The sequence below is a fragment of the Rutilus rutilus genome, assembly GCF_951802725.1.
Source record: "Rutilus rutilus genome assembly, chromosome: 3".
Classification (NCBI taxonomy): Eukaryota; Metazoa; Chordata; class Actinopteri; order Cypriniformes; family Leuciscidae; genus Rutilus; species Rutilus rutilus.
The window spans coordinates 16,052,069-16,071,320 of NC_140211.1; the positions used below are offsets into that span (position 1 = coordinate 16,052,069).

Genomic DNA, 19,252 nt, shown 5'->3' on the forward strand with positions numbered 1-19,252 from the left:
CCTTTCCCGGTCAAGTCTCTCTCTCCAACTTTGCTTCCTGTCAACTAACTGTCCTATCGTTATAAAGGGCAAAAACGACAGAAAAAAAAAGATCCGTGGAAATTTTTTATTCAAAATGGTAACTATAAATATGCTTAAATCAATTCATTTGTAAAAGTATCTAAGGGTACATTTACACAACAACGATGTACTAAAAACAGAAAAAAAATAAAACATTTGCATACAGACGACAACGTTGTCAAAACAATCACCATTTACACGGATCCGCGAAAACGACTAAAACGCTGTATTATTCATGCCAGGCCAGTAGTTGGCGATGTCTCTTTGTAAAGAAACACTACATGCCTTTAGACTGAACACATAATACGCATGCGCATGATGTCACCATTTTCACACATTTGTGTTTTCATAGTTTACACAGAGACGATTTCAATTTCACAAACTTGCAGTTTGAAACCCATTTTCAAAAGTTTCAAAGTTTAAAGTTTTCAGGCCCCCAAAACGACATAGCCTAGTTGTGTAAATGAACAGCCAAAACGCATAAAACGTTTTAAGCTTTTAGTTGAAAACAACAGTGTTGTGTAAACGGCCCTAAAAATAGCAAAAAAAATCATTGTTACCCAAAATATTTTGCTTATTTAGGATAGCATACTACCATTCAAAAGTTGTAAGATTTGTTTAACTGGACATCATTTCCACAATCCAAAATTGTATTTCCTTGCGGTGAGCAAAGCGGCGAGAGAACTGCTCGCGTCACTGACAGCTGTCAAATGGGGCTAGTTAAAACACACAGCTGATCTTCAACTTATCTGCAAAACCATTCACATCTGCTCACGGTCAGTCTCACTTTACGTGTCAAAAATGTCTGACCCTTCTCGTCACATGTGGACAGAACATTTACAGTAACAATGAGCTCATTTTCCACATAGCCAGCATAAAGAGGGATGGGTCAGGGTGGTCATGGGTCACTAGTTGTTCCGTTAACCGAACTGTCAATCAGTGAGGTTTATCAATAAGTTTGGTCAGAATACATCAAAGACCACAAACCCTGGCCAATAAGATGACTGAAAAAACCTGCACTCTAATCGGATTAATTGACAGCTTGCGATAATGGAGTGCCACATCCCTTACAGGCATTTGATTGATGGCATTTCAAAAGGAAGTTTGAAGGATGGAATGACCGTAATGGGACCAAAGTCAGGGAAACTCTTTCTCAAACAAACAGCCTCTCTCCCATGGGTGGGCCTGGAATGCTCACAACCACAAGTCAAATAACCACCACATATTCAAAGTGTGGTCGGATGTATCACACAAAAACATGTCAATGTCACATTTCAACTCAAAATCAAACGATAAATAATGAGAAAGAAAAGTAAGCCTGTTTTTAGGACCATTAAGAATTAAATGCATTGTGACATTATTTTCATGACATTTCAGCACATATCCTTTCTTCTAATATGAACAATTACATTATTAATTTTTAAAAAGCACCTATATTGTTAGTTCTCTACTCACTGGTAGTGCCAAAAAAAGGTTTCACGGCTGTTTTGATCAAAATGTCACAAAAGAAATTACTAAAACTCTATTAACCAGAAAAATTGTGCTTATTTTGGATAGCATACACTATTGTTCAAAAGTTTGGGGTTGGTAAGATTTTTTAATGTTTTGAAAAAAGTCTCTTATACTCCCCAAGACTGCATTTATTTGATCAAAAATATAGTAAAACTGTAATATTATGAACTATTATTATTCATTTAAATTATCTATTTTAATATATTTTAAAATGTAATTTATTCTTGTGATGTCAAAGCTGAATTTTCAGCATCATTACTCCAGTCTGCAGTGTCACATGATCATTCAGAAATCATTCTAATATGCTGATTTGATGCTCAAGAAACGCTAAAAACTGTTATTTTCATTATTTAAAAAAAATCTGCATTTCTGATAAATAGCGAGTTTAAAAGAATAGCAAAATGGAAATCTTTTGTAACATTATAAATATATTTGCTGTCACTTTGATCAATTTATTGCGTCCTTGCTGAATGAAAGTATTAGGCCTAATTTCTTTTAAAATAAATCTTACTAAACTCAATCTTTTAAAAGATTAGACATCAAGAAAATGGTAAACTTAATAAACAAATAATACATATAATAGGAGTTTTTTGCATTATGGTAACGATAATTAGAGGGGGCAATGGAAATTAAAGGACTTTTTCTTGTTATTGAAACAAACACATTCATGCCTTTCCAGCAGTGACAATCTCCCAACAACTTGAACTCCACTCACCAGTCCACCACAAGCATCCAATGAGGCGAAAGAGTCAGTGTGATTGAGAACGGCTCCGGTATAGAAACACCGCCGAACCTTTAGAACAGGCTCATGCTGAACGCTGCCCTCCTCGCTCCTCTCCTCCATCAAAAACCCCTCGGCGAGGAAAGAGTCGTCTCTATGGAGCTGCAAGTAGAGTTCCTTTCCGAAAGCAGGCAGCCGTAGAAACAGGTGGTCCTCCTGCTGATGGTCCGAACGTCGTCTGCGACCTCTGCTCCACCTGTAGGTTCCCTGGAGCAGGTGCACCTCGTCTGGCCGCAGCTCCTGCGGAACGACCACATCTGTCTCGTACATGGCAGATTGCGCTAGAGGACATGCAACACGTTGTTATTTGAAAAGCAGTGCAAAGTGGATAGTCACGTCAGAGATCCCAAAAAAAACTAGCCTATTTCCATGACTTTTCCATGACCTTTCCAGCCGATTACTGGATAAGGATTATACTCAATTTCATGCAATTAAATATTTTAGTGCTGAGCATAACTGGAAACACTTACATTCACTATTATAAAAAAAAAGAAAGAAAAGATTTTAATCATTTCCATGACTTTTCCACACCAAAAAATATATATATATTTTAAAATCCCCTGACATTTCTAAGTTGTGTGGTAACCCTTAAAGACAGTAAAACTTTTAGTTTTATAAGTTACAGTTTAGTTTACAAGTCTGTCTGCAGTTAGTTAAAGAATGATACACGTAAGGGGGAATAAAGTTGTTAAAACAATAAACATGGAAATAGAGGGTACAGAAACCACTGAACAGTTCATTAAAAAAATGAAGTAACGAAGTGCACAGAACCATAAGAAGCACACACTCAAAAACCAAGTAGGCTGCCTACCTAGACAGCGTTTTTGTGCATGAGCTCACATGCTCTCTCAGCACTCTGTGATGTAACATTAACTCTTCGCCAAGAGAGTTTTTGTGCCCATAATGCCTAAAAATGCTTTCTAGGAAAGTAGCTCACTGGAGTACAGAAGACACACTATCTGGCTGCCTACCAATACAGTATTTTTTGGGCATCATACAATTGCATGAGCTCAACATGCATGCTCGGGCAAGAGATAATGCCTACAATTTTTTTTTAAATGGAATCTAAAATGCCTACATGAGAATGTGACTTGTGAACTCTAATAAGATGATTATCTATACAGCATTTTGTGCAACATACAGTTGCATGAACACTCTCATTCAAGAGAAACATGTGCCTAAAATGCCCCCAAAAACTGTCTAGTTATAGGCAGCTGACTACACAGAGAATGTGACCTCTAGTAAGCTGACTATCCAGGCAGGCTTTTTGGCATCATACCGTTGCATGAGCTCACATGCACTCTCAGCACTTGTGATGTAACATCCACTCTGCCAAAAGGAGCGCACGTGACGTCACATCATTTCTTTCCGATTATGACGCCCAAAAAAGCTGTCTAGGCAACGTTAGGTAACGTTAGCGCACTTGGTTTTGAGACACACAACATCTTGAAATGTAACCTGGGTGGTAAGCTCTATGGCTCTTAGTCTTAGATAAACAATTTCATCTTAATTGAAACAACATGACTGAAACCTTTTTGTAAGCAGCAGGAAAAATATGCAGTTTGCAGTTAAAAATGATATAAACAAGTCGAGGAGACAAGTCGCCGTCGGTTAGTAACGTTAAATGATCCAGACGAAAAAATTACCATGGTAACCGCAGTTTCCGCCGTTATCTTGACTAGGCTACTGCAAAATAATGAGTTAATACGGGAATAGTGTAGAAGGTTTCAGGTCATTTCTGCCATATTATTTATTTTTGTCCAGTACCTATAGCTGTAACGTTAGTAATATTGGTACATAGCCTGAAACTGGTAACCATGGTGAATTTCTGTCAGGAGTATCGCAGGTGCTGCAGTCTTACCTGATATTGCCTTCAGTCCAATGCAAAAGAGAATTAAAGACAAGAAAAGCAGTAGAGTGTCATTGCCGTGCATTATTAAGAGTAATATATCGTAGAGAAACAGTCTGTGTGAAGAGAGTAGGCAGTGTGCGCTGGCGGAACAGCAACAGCGGACTGACGCGAAGTTTCAGAAAGTTTAATTACAGCAGACGGGGAACTCAACTTCAGGCAAAAGCCCCGCCTCCGAACACAGACTGCGGTCGGATTCGTCGACTTGATCTATGTAAATAGATTCCTGCAGCGTCATTGGCTAATGGTTCTGTCAGTCTGAAAAGAGGGCCGGGACAGTGCACGCTGTCCCAAACAGAGGGAAAGGCAAATCAGCCTGTAGCTGTTAGGTTAATAAAACGTATTAAATCCAACAGTAAAGAAGAACTTGGTGGTAAGCTTTCATTTGTCGGTTTTTGGCACATTCTCTGCTGAACAAAAACATCTTAAACCAGCTTAAGCTAAAAAAGAATGAGCTGGTCTCCCAACTTTGCCAAAATGATGATCAGGTTAAACTTAAGCTCACAAAACCCCTCTAATCAACCAACCAATGGCTGAGAGACAAGCAAACCAATTTAAGGTGGTTTGCTTGTCTAGGTTTTAGATGGGTTTTGGGTATTTGCCATCTGGTCAGTTTGGCCAATCAGCTAAACCAGCCAAACAGCTTCATCCTTCTGGCAGGGGCAGGAGGAGACCAGCAAAATCATTTAAATTCAACTAAGGGCAGCAAAACCACCTTAAACTGGTCTTTTCAGCAGGACAATGCATAAACTGATTGCGTTCTCTAACTTTTACATAGTCATAGACCATAGTAAACTTAATTGTTAATTGTTATAGCCTACTGTAGATGCCACAACTTGTCAAATTAAGAATAAGGCCTACTATTTAGAATTAATATGAAATATTATTAATAATATTCAGTTTATTATTTTCAATAATAACTTTTTCAACTGTGTAAATTAATTATATTTCCTTTACTTTCTATTCAACAACAAACAAAAAATTCTAAATGTTATGCTCTAAATAAATAACCCCAGCCACATTGAATCTTAAAAGTGCACGTTGTAATCGAAAACCTCTCAAGTCAGAATAACGGCACATAAAAGAGTGTCTGCACAGGGTAATTTGCAAGTATATTAAAAGAACAACTTCAATCACTTTGAACCGCATTTCACTTCATAATCAAAACCACATAGATAAAGAAATGCAAATGACGTCCTGACAGAGAGACTGACAAAAAAAAAAAAAAAAAAAAACGATCCCTTTGTGTTACACATTCTGGGAGGATATGAGAGGATATCATCTTCGTGGCATATATGCTGGCATTGCCTGTAATTGTGCCTCATCAGTTTTAGAAGTAACAGATGTGATGTGTTATTACTAATGCAGAGCATGTGCAGACCTGGATAACATTATGGGAGAAAGTCGATTTAAGTACTGGATGATTATCATACAGGCCTAGCTGAAAATTGTAGTTTTAAATGTAAGTTATAGTTGTCAACACACAGATAAAGCAGTGGTGTGGGATTGTATTGTAGCCCATATACAGTCATTAAAGGGCCAAAACTATGTGAGTTATGTGTGCAAGTCATGTGATTAAACACAAAAATGCATTTTGTGTTTTGCATGTGTGACCTTTACAATACGCCTTGTTTTAATATTCAGTTAGAAAACTGAAACAAAACATTATTTAAATGTCCTTTATTTAGTACATTAAATGAAATACAGTACATAAGGGAGTCTGTGATACAACATCATGCACTAAACTGTTCGAAAAGTTGTGCTACAATTAAAACAATCAAATAAAGGAGCATTTGAGTTGCTATGCAGTTACTAGGATGTCCTGGGTAGTTGCTAGGGCATTATGTGGTGTCTATGCAGTTGTCTTAGAAAACACCACTAATTCGTTATCTCATATCAAAACAGGAAAAAGGCCTAGTGCAGTCTAGAGATGCTCTTATAGAGCTGAACAAACCTGTGGTGTAAGAATCTACTCTCCATTAATTTTGTGGATTCTCTTACAACAGTAAGAGCAATAGAAAAACTCATTTATCAGCAGTCCGTACCCTGAGAACGGCGCGCTTGTGAGTGGATAAAGTTCATTAGAGTAGGTCAGCAGAGGCTTTAATCCTATTTCAAGTGCTTTGATTTCTCATTCCTCTTCGCCAAAGTACCACAGAAGAATTACTGCTTCCTGCGGATAGCGGGGCCGCTGGCACAACCGAGTGGCCCGTAATGAGCGATGGTCATGGCAAAATGATCAAGGCTGGATACAGTGGTGCTATGATGATAGCTGAGCACAGAGTGCAGAATTTATAGCAAAATAAGTCTGCTGATTGTAGTTTGAATGTACAGTGTACTAGCAGTAATAATGCACTGATAACCACTGAACCACCCAGAACACCCTAGCAAATATTCAAAAAACCTCCATTTTGAACAACCGTGCTGTCTTAGGACAACTTTGATGAACTTTTTTGATCCACTTCAAATGTTGACTACTGTATGAACAACAGTACTGGTGATGCTTACTTTAGCAAACACTATTAATGATAATCATGTTTAGGAGGAGAAGCGTTGTTCTTTATATATTTAAGCAGAACAAAATATCACCTGCATGACAACAACATGATTCCAGGTAGCCCAGATCCTTACAGTCATCCCTGGAAAAGACTTTACAAGATACTTCACAAGACAGCAGTGATTTATGAACACGAGCACAATAATGAAAGCAAGTATTGTGACACCAAAAATGATTTAGCAGTCATCATTTTGAGTTGACTCTGTAGAACACAGGTTGTGTGCTTTATTGCAGAGGTCAAGAGTGTGGTCAACTGCTCCCTCTAGAGGCAGTACACTAAACAAGAACTTTTTAAAAGACAGTTTGTTCTGTTTCATTATGCCATTACACTGCTTGACTGCCCTTTACACACATTGATTTTAAAGGGACAGTTCACTCAAAAAATGTAAATGTATTTCTGTTGTCATTTACTCACGGTCATGTTGCTTGAAATTTATAAATGAGATTTAGTAGTTAGGACAGAAGGAAGATTTAACCACTTCTTCATATAGAAATTAGCAACTTGAATATTTTCTTTGTGTTGCATTAAATGCAAAATATATCTATAAGACAACATATAAAATATAATCGATTGTAAAATAAATAAATAATAATAATAGTAATTAAGGGGAAAATACTCCTTTCACTCCATTGAACATATAGGGGAGAACAAAATCATGAAATTTCTATTTAAATGAACATTAAATAAAGATCCAATTATAAGCATTATAATATTGTATACTGAAATATTACATCAATATTAGATCTTTATTACAATAAAATCTGAATTAAACAATTTGAAAAAATCCTTCAATTAAACCTTTAACTTTTCAGTGTAGAAAACCATCTCTGCTGATCTGTGGATCTTTGCATCGCCCCAGAGAAACAAGAATGATTTGTCATACACACACACACACACACATACATATATTGCAAAGGCCTGAACTCATTCATCTCAATTCACTCTTTGTCATTCTCTCATTCACATATCAACTAATTAAATTGCCTAAAACACACACCAAATCACTCACTCACAGATGTGAATATTCAACCAGTTCATAAATGTCAATAAGACATATTAAACATTAAATCTCAAATTTACCACATACAGCATTCAGATATACTTAGGTAGTTTTAAGTCACATACATAATATCTTATGAAAACGTGTGTACACTAAGCACCAGCAGAGCATCAAAACTTTTGGATGGATGGATGGATGGATGGAATGCCTTCTATTCAAATTTTATATTTATGCATTTAATTTACATATTTAATAAATTAGATTGTGCGAACCAGTGTGAAAAACATTTCACATTTCTTTAAAATTCCAATTCAAGAAATTCCTCTTCCTGTCATTCCAATTCAACTTCCTTTCAAATTGTTGAAATGAAAGGCAGCCAATTATTCAATTCTGAGGCTTGTGGAGCAAGGAAGATTAAAGTTAAAAGGTGAACACTTTTTAACACCTTTAAAACTAGCTATTTTGATAAAACCCACTTCTGGTTTTGTGGCACACACATATGAAGGTAACTATTAAACCTCTGACTGACTGGAAGTCCTTCATTTTCAAGCTGGTGATTTGAGTTGAGCAGGATGCCATGTGGAGACTGCCACTGGGAGTGCAGATTCAGAGCACGCATAGAAATGCATACGAGAAACCAGCAGAGCAGAGACTCAGTGACCTCCAGCGATCAGAAGTTGATGCAAATAACTTGCATTGACAAAAAAAGATGTTACTGCAGTGTGAACACATCCAGTTTAGACACAGTAAAAGAAGTTAAGAACTAAAAGAAAACGTCAGATGTCCACCGAGCCCCAGCTCCAGTGTCCAGAGGTTAAAGTGATACAAGGGTAGATGTTATTCTTCAAAATCACTCACAAGAAATGCAATTTCAGTTCTTTATAGAGGCAGAGGTTGATGTAAAACTCAGCAGCACAGCAGATGAAGCCTCGGTGGAAGAAGGGCAGCCAGTGTGACGTGATCTTTGAGCTTCAAAAACAATGAGCAGTCTATTAAATCTTACAAGGGGTTTCTTTTTCTTTGTGCGGTGTTCTTTCATAATTACCCATGTGATCCTGTGCCACAATAAAAAAGTTCTTAGTTGAAAGGGGGAAAATAGGTTTAAAGCAGCCAAGACACACAGCGCCTCGCCTCCAGTGAAGCCGAGTGGAGAAAAAATAAAGTTTTTTCAGTGTTATTAAAAGATGCAATTTGTTTTGACAGGTCTCTGGCATAATATGTGTGGAAATAAATCCAAATTATGTTTTTGGCTCCTCACATCCCTGAGACCAATTCAAAGTCATTCAGTTTAAGGAAAGATGTGTCAGTGATGATTAGTCCCGCCTCCTCCGCAGCCATTGGTCACTTTCACATGTCCGTCATTGTCCTCGGTCACACTGGTTTCCCCGTCCTCTTCCTCGTCTTCTTCATTGTCACTTCTCTCATCTTTGGTTAACTATCAAAAAAAGGACAAATTTTAAATAATAATAATTTATAGCGAACAACATCTAACACTTATTTCTAAAACGAATTTGAGAAAGAAAATTTGAGTGGTGTTTACTCATGCAAAACTATCCTAGGGTGTTGTGGGTGGTTGCCAGGGTGTTGCCATGTGGTCTGAGTAGTATCTACATGCTGCAGTTTAATAAGTAACACTAACAGATACAACTTTTGATTTAATAATGTATTAATAAATGTTACAATTAACAGAGATTGATGAATGCTTTAGAAGTATTTTTCCATGGTTAGTTCATGTTATTTGATGTAGTTAACAACGAATGGAGCCTTACTGTTTAATACTTACATTTACAGGTTAAAATCAATAACCAAAAGTATGTTTAATAATAATAATAATAAACTTTATTTTATATAGCACTTTTAAAGCAGCTTCTCAAGGCACTTTAAACAATAAAAAGATATAAGGGAAAAAATAAAGATCACAAAAGTGTCTGTGGAACAGCTTGAGAGGAGCGCAAATGGCGCTAAGAAATATATAAAGTTAAAAGCGCAGACAGTTACTGAAGAGCCAGACCATGCAGTGCCTTATATGGGATCCTGCACCACAAAACCAGTCACATGGGTCAATTTTTTGACATTGAGATGTATACATCACATGAAAGCTGAATAAATAAGCTTTCCATTGATGTATGGTTTGTTAGGATAGGACAACATTTGGCCGAGATACAACTATTTGAAAATCTGGAATCTGAGGGTGCAATAAATTCGAAAACATTGAGAAAATCGCCTTTAAAGTTGTCCATTTATGTTCGTGATTGTGCTGCATTCACTCACAAAAATAAATGTTTTATATATTTACAGTAGAAAATGTACAAAATATCTTCATGGAACATGATCTTTACTTAATATCCTAATGATTTTTGGCAGAAAAGAAAAATCCATATCTTTGACCCAAACAATGTATTGTTGGCTATTGCCACAAATATACCCGTGCGACTTGTGACTTGTTTTGTGATCCAGGGTCACATATGTGAGCATAAGGATTTCAAAATCAACGTGGAACCTGACTTGAAGCCAGTGCAAGGACTGTTGCATAAGTTTATTGATCCTTAGCTTAGAAAATATTTGAAAATCAAACAATAAGCAAGCTGATCTTTGAACTTCCTGTACTTTACAAAAACCACAATGAAAACCACAACATCTGAAATCTGAAAATACAGCCGGTCTTGAAACATTAACCTAACGAGCTATTTGTAGAAACCAGACGAGCAAGTACACAATCCATCATCCATAGTAAATGAATCCGAACAGTCTGATGTGCACTAAATCACGAATAATTACAGTAGGTCCCTTCGAGCAACAGGCTGCAGGTACACAGAGCAGAGAAGCGATTGAATCTGGCATCCCTCATCCGCTCTGCATTTGCGAGAGATCATGTACGCTGCCAGTGCAATCACTCTCAAATTATGACTCACCTTTTTCAACAGACTGAGCTGGAGTGAAAACAATGGAGCACTAAACACAGGCTGGCAGGGCTTATTTTAATCAGAAAGCGAGCGTAATGGGAAATAACAGAACAACGGCGCAGACCTGGATAACTCAGTCACCGCTACAAGCTCGTGTCATCATTTGTGTTTGGAGTATAATTCATGCAGAATGACTTTGCCTGTAACTGCCAATAAATGCATAGGCCATTGCTTCACGTTAATTAAGGCAGTGTTTCCAACAGGATCCAATAGGGAGCACTGCACGTACAAGAAACCATGACATGCCATGACTGCAAAATGCAGGAATTTCTTCCTCTGAGAAGGAATTGAGACTAAAAACTCATCTGTTGTTAAGTATAACACTAACTATCACGGTGTTTGTTATATTTCACAATAGGAATACTAGCATGTATAATATACGCTACATGGATTTAATATCACAGATTTAGTGAATTGGTTGTAAAATGCGGTTGTCACTCTCATAGATTGCCAAACTGGAGACAGCCATATCTAACGGCAGTGTTAAGCTCTAGGCCTATTGGCGCTCACCCAGCACTTTAAACGATTAAACGCAGCATTGGTACAATTGTGTTCCTGGGCTGTACCAACCAACACTGGTATAACCAGCATTATGGGATTGTAACTAGACCAGTAAATTATGCAATAATAATCACAATTGGACAATAAATGAAAACCGTGTCATAGCTGAAACTGTACCAGCTCACAAGACAACAGATAACTTTTCTTAAAAATAGCTTTAGACAGGAACTCGTAAAATAAAACAAGTCCGTCCACATGCAGGTCAGAACATCCAGAACATTTCTGACTGCATATATGCCAGTTTTATGACTTGTTAAAAGTCATAAGGTCTCAGTTCTGTCAGTTGAGATGATTGACAACTAGCCGAGGGTGGTGAGGTAATAGTGTTAATGGTTTTTGTTAGTGACACATGGCCTACGGGCTGCATAGATGCACCTCATTACTTGTTTTACTACTATTTCTGAGTCGTTCAGATCTGCTGCGCCTGGAACCATTTTATAAATAGTTTTATAATGTATTCAGGGCTTTTCACGCAACACTTAACTCCAGGTTAATGTCTATTTAACCCTGGGTAAAGCAACGTTTCTCACTTGTAATTTTGAAAGGGGTTAGTGATGCTTTTAACCCTGGGTTATAAAGATCTGCAACAAACTGCAGTGCCAAAGGCATAAAGTGCTAAAATGTTATGGCGAGTTGTTTAGCAACAGACAATTATCATAAGCTGCCTCAATAAATATTCATGCGCTTTGTACAATCAGAGAAACTTTCACATGCTGTTTTGTATTAAACATGTTGAAAAGTGATGCATACTGTAAGTTCATCAGCATTTCAGTTTTTGTCCTTGTATTTGTACCATGTTTCAGAAGACCCAAGACAGATTCATGTCACAACATTTATAGATGCACAAGCAAATATAAACACAAATCACATACAGTAGCTTATTTGTCAAATCAATGTTATTTGGATCCCTGTAAAACCAGGGTTTACAAATGTACAGTGAGAAATCTCTAAATTTGTCTACCCAAAATGAATTACCAAATATTGTATAAGTATACTTACCAAGTATACTTTAATATGAATGATGTGAGAAACGGAACAAATCTATATTACATGAGTGTGAATTTAAACAAATAAAACCTTCCCAAATGTAAATGTAGATCAACTTACACTTCCGAAAAGGAACATCTTCACCATACGTAGAATCAGATATGCCCAGAATATGTGGAGCATCAATAGGACGACAAGCATGAAGTTAAAAAAGTAGTATCCAAAGAATGGTGGGTAATAGTCAGCCGGGTAAACCCATGTGCAGTGAATGATCCTGGTATAAAAATACACGAGACAACAGAGATTTTTACAACTTTTCGTAATATATGTTATGTAAACTACAACTGAGACTCTTTATAAGAACTTAAAAGATGTAAATAGTCACACACAAAATTCTCACCAAAATGGAAAGATTATGAGTCGCGTGACTATGAAGATAGCAGCAAATACCACAAAGATGCTGTTGCATGTTTTTTCCCATTTGGCATAGTTGAAGATCTTAGCGGACTGCAGAGAAATAACACACACACAAAAAAAGATTGATCCATGCACATAATTTTTTTTTTATTATTCATGTGCCCTCCTGATCTTTAATCAAAATAACTTCCTCTCCCTCTTGCAGCGACATCTCTTCTCTTCTCTGAATGATGATGCGTTTACTGGTGTGAGGGCGGGACAACCTGTCACTCACAGGAGATCAACGAATAGCAAACCACAACTATCCAATCAATTCCCCATGGACAAAATGCATTTCTTTTCATGTTCCAGAAGCTGTCTCATTCAGATATACGTCACAGAGAAGAAAAGACTATCGTAACTCTTCCATTTCATGGCGTCTTTTAATACTGACATTTATAAACATTCTTAAAGACCCCCTTCTAGAGGTAAAACACTAATAAAAAGGTAAAGCGACAAAAGCCTTAAAAATAAGGGGGAAAAAAAAGTATTCAAATACAATAAGATTGGTCATATTAACCTCCAAAAGAATGTCTGAAGAATCGTGAATGAGCATGACCAGGGTCCCGACCCGGATGTAGTTTCCACACCAGGAGAACGCCAAGAGTGTCAGTGTGGCCCAATGATGGATGATCTGTTCTTTAAAGTCCTAAAAAATAGATATACATTTACAAAAAAAAGTGTTCACAGTAATTCTCTGTGACAGTGAAAAAGTAGATGTGCTGTTAGATGAGATCTGTATCTGAAATAAAAACAACAACAAATCAATCTAGCTTTAAATAATAGATTACAATAAGTTTTATTGTGTATCTTTCAGATCAGATGTTTATTCCAGGTCATGTGATAAATGGTTAGGCTCAGACAAAACATAGTTTAAAGATTAATTTGAAAGATTAAGTAGTTAAAATGTAAGGGTATAATTATGCAGAATAAGACCGCATGATACTGACCTTTCGTTTGACATCGAATGTTATTCTGAGCACTAGCGACAAATAGAAGCTCATCTCCACAATATAATACCAATACTGTGACTCCAGCATGGACTGCAAAAGCGAAAACAACAATAAACTCTCAGAGAAATGCACAATAACAAGGTATAACCCACTGTTACATTTACGACAGAAAATGTAAAAGACTCTTTTGATTGATCAGAGATATAATTCAATGTGAATTTTATGTAATTCATTCATTGTGCTTTGAAGAGGGCACTTTTTTGAGCGATTATTCTAGGAAACTCAATGTTTTGAGTGCCAATCTGGGTGACATCACTGTTCTTTTGATTACAACCTGGAACTCCGATAACAAGTGAACGGTTCCAGAAAACTCTTCAGCTGGGCCAGCAAAAAAAACCATCTTTCTTCTAAATATGGCCATGTTTGATTTGGAACTAGCGTGAGCATTATTATCTGCCTTTTTTATTAGCCATGCCGTAAATTTGAGCATTGCGTGAACTGAACACTTTATCGGGGCCGGGTCAAAGTGAGCAAAATCTCATCTGCTCTTATTAGTGCAGTAATATGAACAATAAAATATTCCTTGGAGCAAATACAAGCAAATTAAAGATCTGAAGTCTGGAACATACCTGTTTGGGATAACCATTCCATACCTCCCGCAAATTATAAAACCAGGGTTTCTGTGAGAAATAGAAGAATCAATAAAAATACTGAATTAATAAAATGACAAAATGGCCATTTTAGCCTCTAAACAAACTTTTAAACTCAAAACTTTACTTTCTGACCTGAAAAATGTATAATGACTGTTTCTAGAGCTGCAATGTGATCTAAAACGTGTTCTAAAACAGCGTTTTAAGGCATTAAACCCCAACACAAAAACTGTTCCAAACGCAATCACTTTCGGAAATTCGGTAATGCAGTGGTTTTCAACCAGGGGGCTAAGATGACTTAAAATGATATAAAATAAGATTATAGTTAAATAAGATTAACCTTAAAATAAGCTAAATAATAAATATCAAGATATTTCTTATTTTAAATTGCCCTCTCAACAACTGTGAGGAAATGTGAGGAAGCATAATAGAATAATAGAATAGAAATAATAGAAATTATTTTTATAATGAATATACAAATAATTTGTCAGGTAGAAAATGAGTAAAAATATTATGACATATCCACTACTCTCGTCTCATCTGAGGCTGGGACTCCAAATAGCGTTCTGTGCTTGTCTGTGGAGCCATCGACAGAACAGTTTGCATGCTTTGCTCGAAATTTTGCCATTTGCCATTGCGTCAGAACTGGTTACACTGTTGTCGCTTCCAAAAAACAAATGGCGGCGCCGTGGGTGGAAACGTCAGAAGGGGAGCGAAATCTGATCGGCTTATTTTTTGACATGCTTGCAGAGAAAGGCTTACCAAAACAAAGTTACTGGGTTGTCACTTTTCACGTTTTCTGGGTTGGTAGATGCACCGGGGACCCGATTATAGTACTTAAACATGGAAAAAGTCAGATGTTCATGAGATGTCACCTTTAAATCCTAAAAAGTGTGTGATCCCTTAACCCTAACTCTATAAAAATGAATGATTCCAGAAGTTTAACAGTTAATTAAAATTATTTTAGTTTTAAGTTACTTTTTAAATTTACAGAAACCGTGAGGGTCCTTAGGTTAAAATAATGTTTGAAAACAAAAATAGGATTTTGTTGTGGATAATGGGGGGCATTTGTATGATGCTGCCTATGTAGTGTGTTTCAAATCGATCTGAATTCACCACAGTGCTCATCTGTCAGAAGCTTAACACACATTAGATCTCTAAACCCCTGAGTGCATCATAGAGCTGATCACAGAACAGGTTCAATGGTCCTAATCATGCCAATCATCAGTACAGGAAAACAGGCACAGTTTTCACAGATTCCTTACTTCAGGTATGCAATTTTAAAGGAAAACCATAAGAAAAGGATAAACTTACATCATACAGGGCTATGATTCCACCAGTGAATGCCCCCAGATAAAACACCAATCGCCAACTATAGAGACAACCCAACAGAAAGGAACACTCAGATCAAAACCACTAATCAACAATAGTCTGGCAGTGGAAGCACACAGCAACAAGTCAGCAACCACTTGGGTTTTGGGCCTTAGACCCAATGACCACTGCAGTGCATTGTGGGCATTACATATGGAACAATGTTTAGTAGGTAACACTTTACAATAAGGTTTCATTTGTTAACATTAGTTACCTATGGCCTGGTTTTACAGACAGGGTTTAGATTAAACCAGGATTAGGCTTTAGTTAAATTAAGACATTAAGTAGCTTTTATAAACATGCCTTGTTTAAGGATTAACAATACTTCTATAGCATTTATTAATCTTAATGTTAATCTTAACATTTAATAGGCCTACTACGTTTTAAGATCAAAAGATGTATTTGTTAAAACAATTTAACCTACATTAACAAAGGTTAATACATGTTGTAAAAGTATATAAAACAGCTAAAGGTGCATCTTTTTCGTCAACACTTGCCCCATTAACACTAACACTTACTATTCTCTTCTGTATATGTATTTATTTTTTATGCATTTAAAAAAAAAGTTGCCCAACTGTTGATTTTTTCTATTGTTCTCCTCATTTGTAAGTCACTTTGGATAAAAGCATCTGCTAAATGTATATATAATTTTAGCTAAAGCTAACAAATGAGACCTTATTGTAAAGTAAGGTCTGTTGTATAAAATAAAAACAATTGTATAAATTAATTTTGCAATAATTTATTTGGATTATTGTGACTTACTCAGATGAGTTTTTAGTGATTTCTTGATGAAAATAAAGAAAATTATATATAAAATAAAATAATTTAATTTTTGAATCCTACTTCCTGTGTTTATGTCATTTGTGCATCTATTTCTTATTTTAATTCACCCTCTCAGCAACTGTTTGTTCCCTTTTGAAGAACCAGGGTTCCTTCATTCTTTATGAAGCCTAATTTATAAAGTGTTTCTATATCTGAAAAAGTCAATTAATTAAAAAACCATGGACATTTTAATGTCTAAAATATTTATGTTTGTTATTATTTTACTTCCATTTGTGCATCTTGATATTCTGGACATCTGCGATGTGTGATTCAGTGTCCAAAAACCCCTTAAGTTTCTAAAGTGTACAGTATACGACAATATTTGACAACAGAATGCAGCATTCGACCAATCACAATCAAGTACTCCAGACAGCTATGTGGTAAGTCAAATGAGTTTATGTGTATTTCATACCTGGCCTCTCTGAATTTTTTCAGAACACTAGGACGGTCCTGGTTTCGTCTCCTCCTGAACCAGCGCTCCACTTGTCTACTTGACCAGCTGCATTTTTTACACAGACCATCTATATCTGCCTGATAAAAGATGGAAGAGATCAGTGTTACAAGTCATTAAATACTGCAACCATCTCCTGCAGAAAAGTGCCATTTTGATTACGAAAAGTGGTGTAATAATAATGGCTTTATTTGACCAAATCTTACAACAAAAAAACTACTCAGTTTTGCCAGATTTACATAAACACTTGAAAAATAATACATTTTAAGGGTGTATAATTACATAAACATAAAAAAAAAAAAAATGTATAATAAAAAAAAAAAATTCTTATCAAACACATCCAGTCCGACTATTACATGAAGGAATTGCATCAATTTCTGAAGGAGCCAAAACTGCTTCATTAGATGACGAACCTCAAGTACTTCTAGATCTAGGTTGAGTGCTTAATCTAATATTTCATTTTTGATTTATAAATCAGATTTTTTTTAAATAATAAAACAATTAAATCTAAATATTAAATACAGTAAACTTCATAGGTATATGGTAGCCTGGGAAAACCCAGACAACTTCCGGCAAATTTAGATTTGCTCTGCAAGTAGTCTGGCAAAGAGCTCATTCAAGCCCATTTCTAATCCGTCGAAATCGCGGCACCAATCAGAAACGTTGGGGCGGGCTTTACACAATGACGATCGCTCTGATTGGTTTTAGGTCAATCCAATTGCGCCCAGAGGCATTTGAGCGACATCCGTTGGTGAAGCGCACCAACTTTTAAATGCATTATTATATTCAAATTGCAAACACATGAGGACAGTCTCCATGAAAGACCCACTGGCAGATGAACGTGCTACTACATTTCTCTCCGAAACGGTAGGAAATTAAATTAGATTTAATAGAGGATTTTAACTGTGACAAGATGATTGACAGGGCAGTTTAAGTGACAGGATGCACGCGACAGATCCGTCCGATAAAAAAGTAGTATGTCCCAAAGCTTGCCTACTTTTTTGCTACACATTCAAAAGTAAATACCTTTTCTTCACAAAAAGAGTACATACTTTTATGGCGTAGTGTAACTTAGGCGAATTGGGACGCAGCATATGGCTTTGCACGATGACGATCACTCTGATTGGTTTTAGGTCTATCCAATTGCGCCCAGAGGCATTTGAGCGACGTCCGTTGGTGACGCCCCTTTGGAAATGAGTTATTAATGAAGCTTTGCCAGACCATAACTCAGTTACTACTGAGAATGGTCTGGTTTTAACCAGGCTAGGTATATGGGTAAAAATAAAATAAAATAAAAAATGGAAAACTAAATAAAACCTAAATATAAAAAAAATCTGGATGGACCTGAGTTAAATTCAAATTTCCAAAAAAGCTTTAGAGAATCTTGCCTTAAATGATGTCTTAAACAGTGATGCTCCCCCGTGATCAAGCCACAAGCCACTTTAAATCTGATGAGGATCTGAAGTTCAGAATGATATGTTGTTAAGTGAGAGGAGAAGACGTTACCTGTCCTGGGTTTTTTGACTTTGTATTGAAATAATGTTCAAGAACAGCATTGTGCTCCACTTTGTATCCGGTCTTCTCTGAAACGCCAAGCGAAGCTGCAAATGGTGTCGCTATTACCCTAAACAGACACATTAGAAGAATTAAACCATTGACATTTTTTATTATGTATACAGTATGTTGGCATTATCTTCCAAACATGAATAATCACTGCTACATTTTTTTACATCCTTCATATGAATCATATTCAAAACTTAAGGAATCAACGCAAACCGATAGTTAAGCTGGTTTCAAAATAGTGTAGCCTTTCTAGTAAAAAGCTACTTTTTATTTGCAGACTAGCAGTGCAGGTGCAGCACAACGAAACTCTACTCTGACCAGCCTTCTCAAAGCCTGACCAGTTGAAAAGTGGCTAAATCACTCTGAAATCATCCAATACCAGCCTGACCAGACTGGGAGATGAGAAAATTAGGCCGCTCTAAGCATTTTTGTTGTGCATGGTTTTGTTTTTGTTTTTTTTGAGAAGGCTGCATAGCTGTTTAAGGTCTTTTTCATAGTTAAATATTTTGTTAAATATTTAGTTCAGATTTAGTGTAGGTAATTCTGTGGGTGGATCTCAATCAGCTCCTTAGTTTAGTAGTTTAGTTTAGTTTAGTTTTAGTTTAGTCGGACATTTTAAGGCCTGTCTCAATCGCAGAATCCTTTCAGAGCACTG

At 36.4% G+C, this 19,252-nt stretch overlaps 2 protein-coding genes across 6 annotated transcripts in view; both read right to left on the bottom strand.

The window, feature by feature from the left end:
• The window catches only part of adamts17 (ADAM metallopeptidase with thrombospondin type 1 motif, 17), a 138,894-nt gene extending 134,575 nt beyond the window's left edge, over nucleotides 1–4,319 (bottom strand). Inside the window, exons 1-2 of the mRNA XM_084406112.1 lie at nucleotides 4,215–4,319; nucleotides 2,288–2,634 (exon numbers count right to left, since the gene is read on the bottom strand). Coding sequence (XP_084262238.1) covers nucleotides 2,288–2,634; nucleotides 4,215–4,287 — 420 coding nt within the window. The 5' untranslated portion in view covers nucleotides 4,288–4,319. The remainder of the gene's footprint in view (nucleotides 1–2,287; nucleotides 2,635–4,214) is intronic.
• A 4,470-nt stretch (nucleotides 4,320–8,789) lies between these two features.
• LOC311288389 (ceramide synthase 2-like) overlaps nucleotides 8,790–19,252 on the bottom strand; it is a 30,065-nt gene continuing 19,602 nt past the window's right edge. For 4 of the 5 annotated variants that reach the window (XM_084405793.1, XM_084405795.1, XM_084405794.1 and 1 more), the window contains 9 exons: nucleotides 18,541–18,658; nucleotides 16,996–17,114; nucleotides 15,705–15,762; nucleotides 14,370–14,420; nucleotides 13,738–13,830; nucleotides 13,308–13,436; nucleotides 12,732–12,838; nucleotides 12,452–12,605; nucleotides 8,790–9,255 (listed from right to left, as the gene is read on the bottom strand). In XM_084405793.1, the coding sequence (XP_084261919.1) occupies nucleotides 9,124–9,255; nucleotides 12,452–12,605; nucleotides 12,732–12,838; nucleotides 13,308–13,436; nucleotides 13,738–13,830; nucleotides 14,370–14,420; nucleotides 15,705–15,762; nucleotides 16,996–17,114; nucleotides 18,541–18,658 (961 nt within the window). In that variant the 3' untranslated portion in view covers nucleotides 8,790–9,123. Of the gene's footprint in view, nucleotides 9,256–12,451; nucleotides 12,606–12,731; nucleotides 12,839–13,307; nucleotides 13,437–13,737; nucleotides 13,831–14,369; nucleotides 14,421–15,704; nucleotides 15,763–16,995; nucleotides 17,115–18,422; nucleotides 18,659–19,252 lie in introns of all 5 variants that reach the window. The other variant, XR_014626922.1, reaches the window with a different exon arrangement.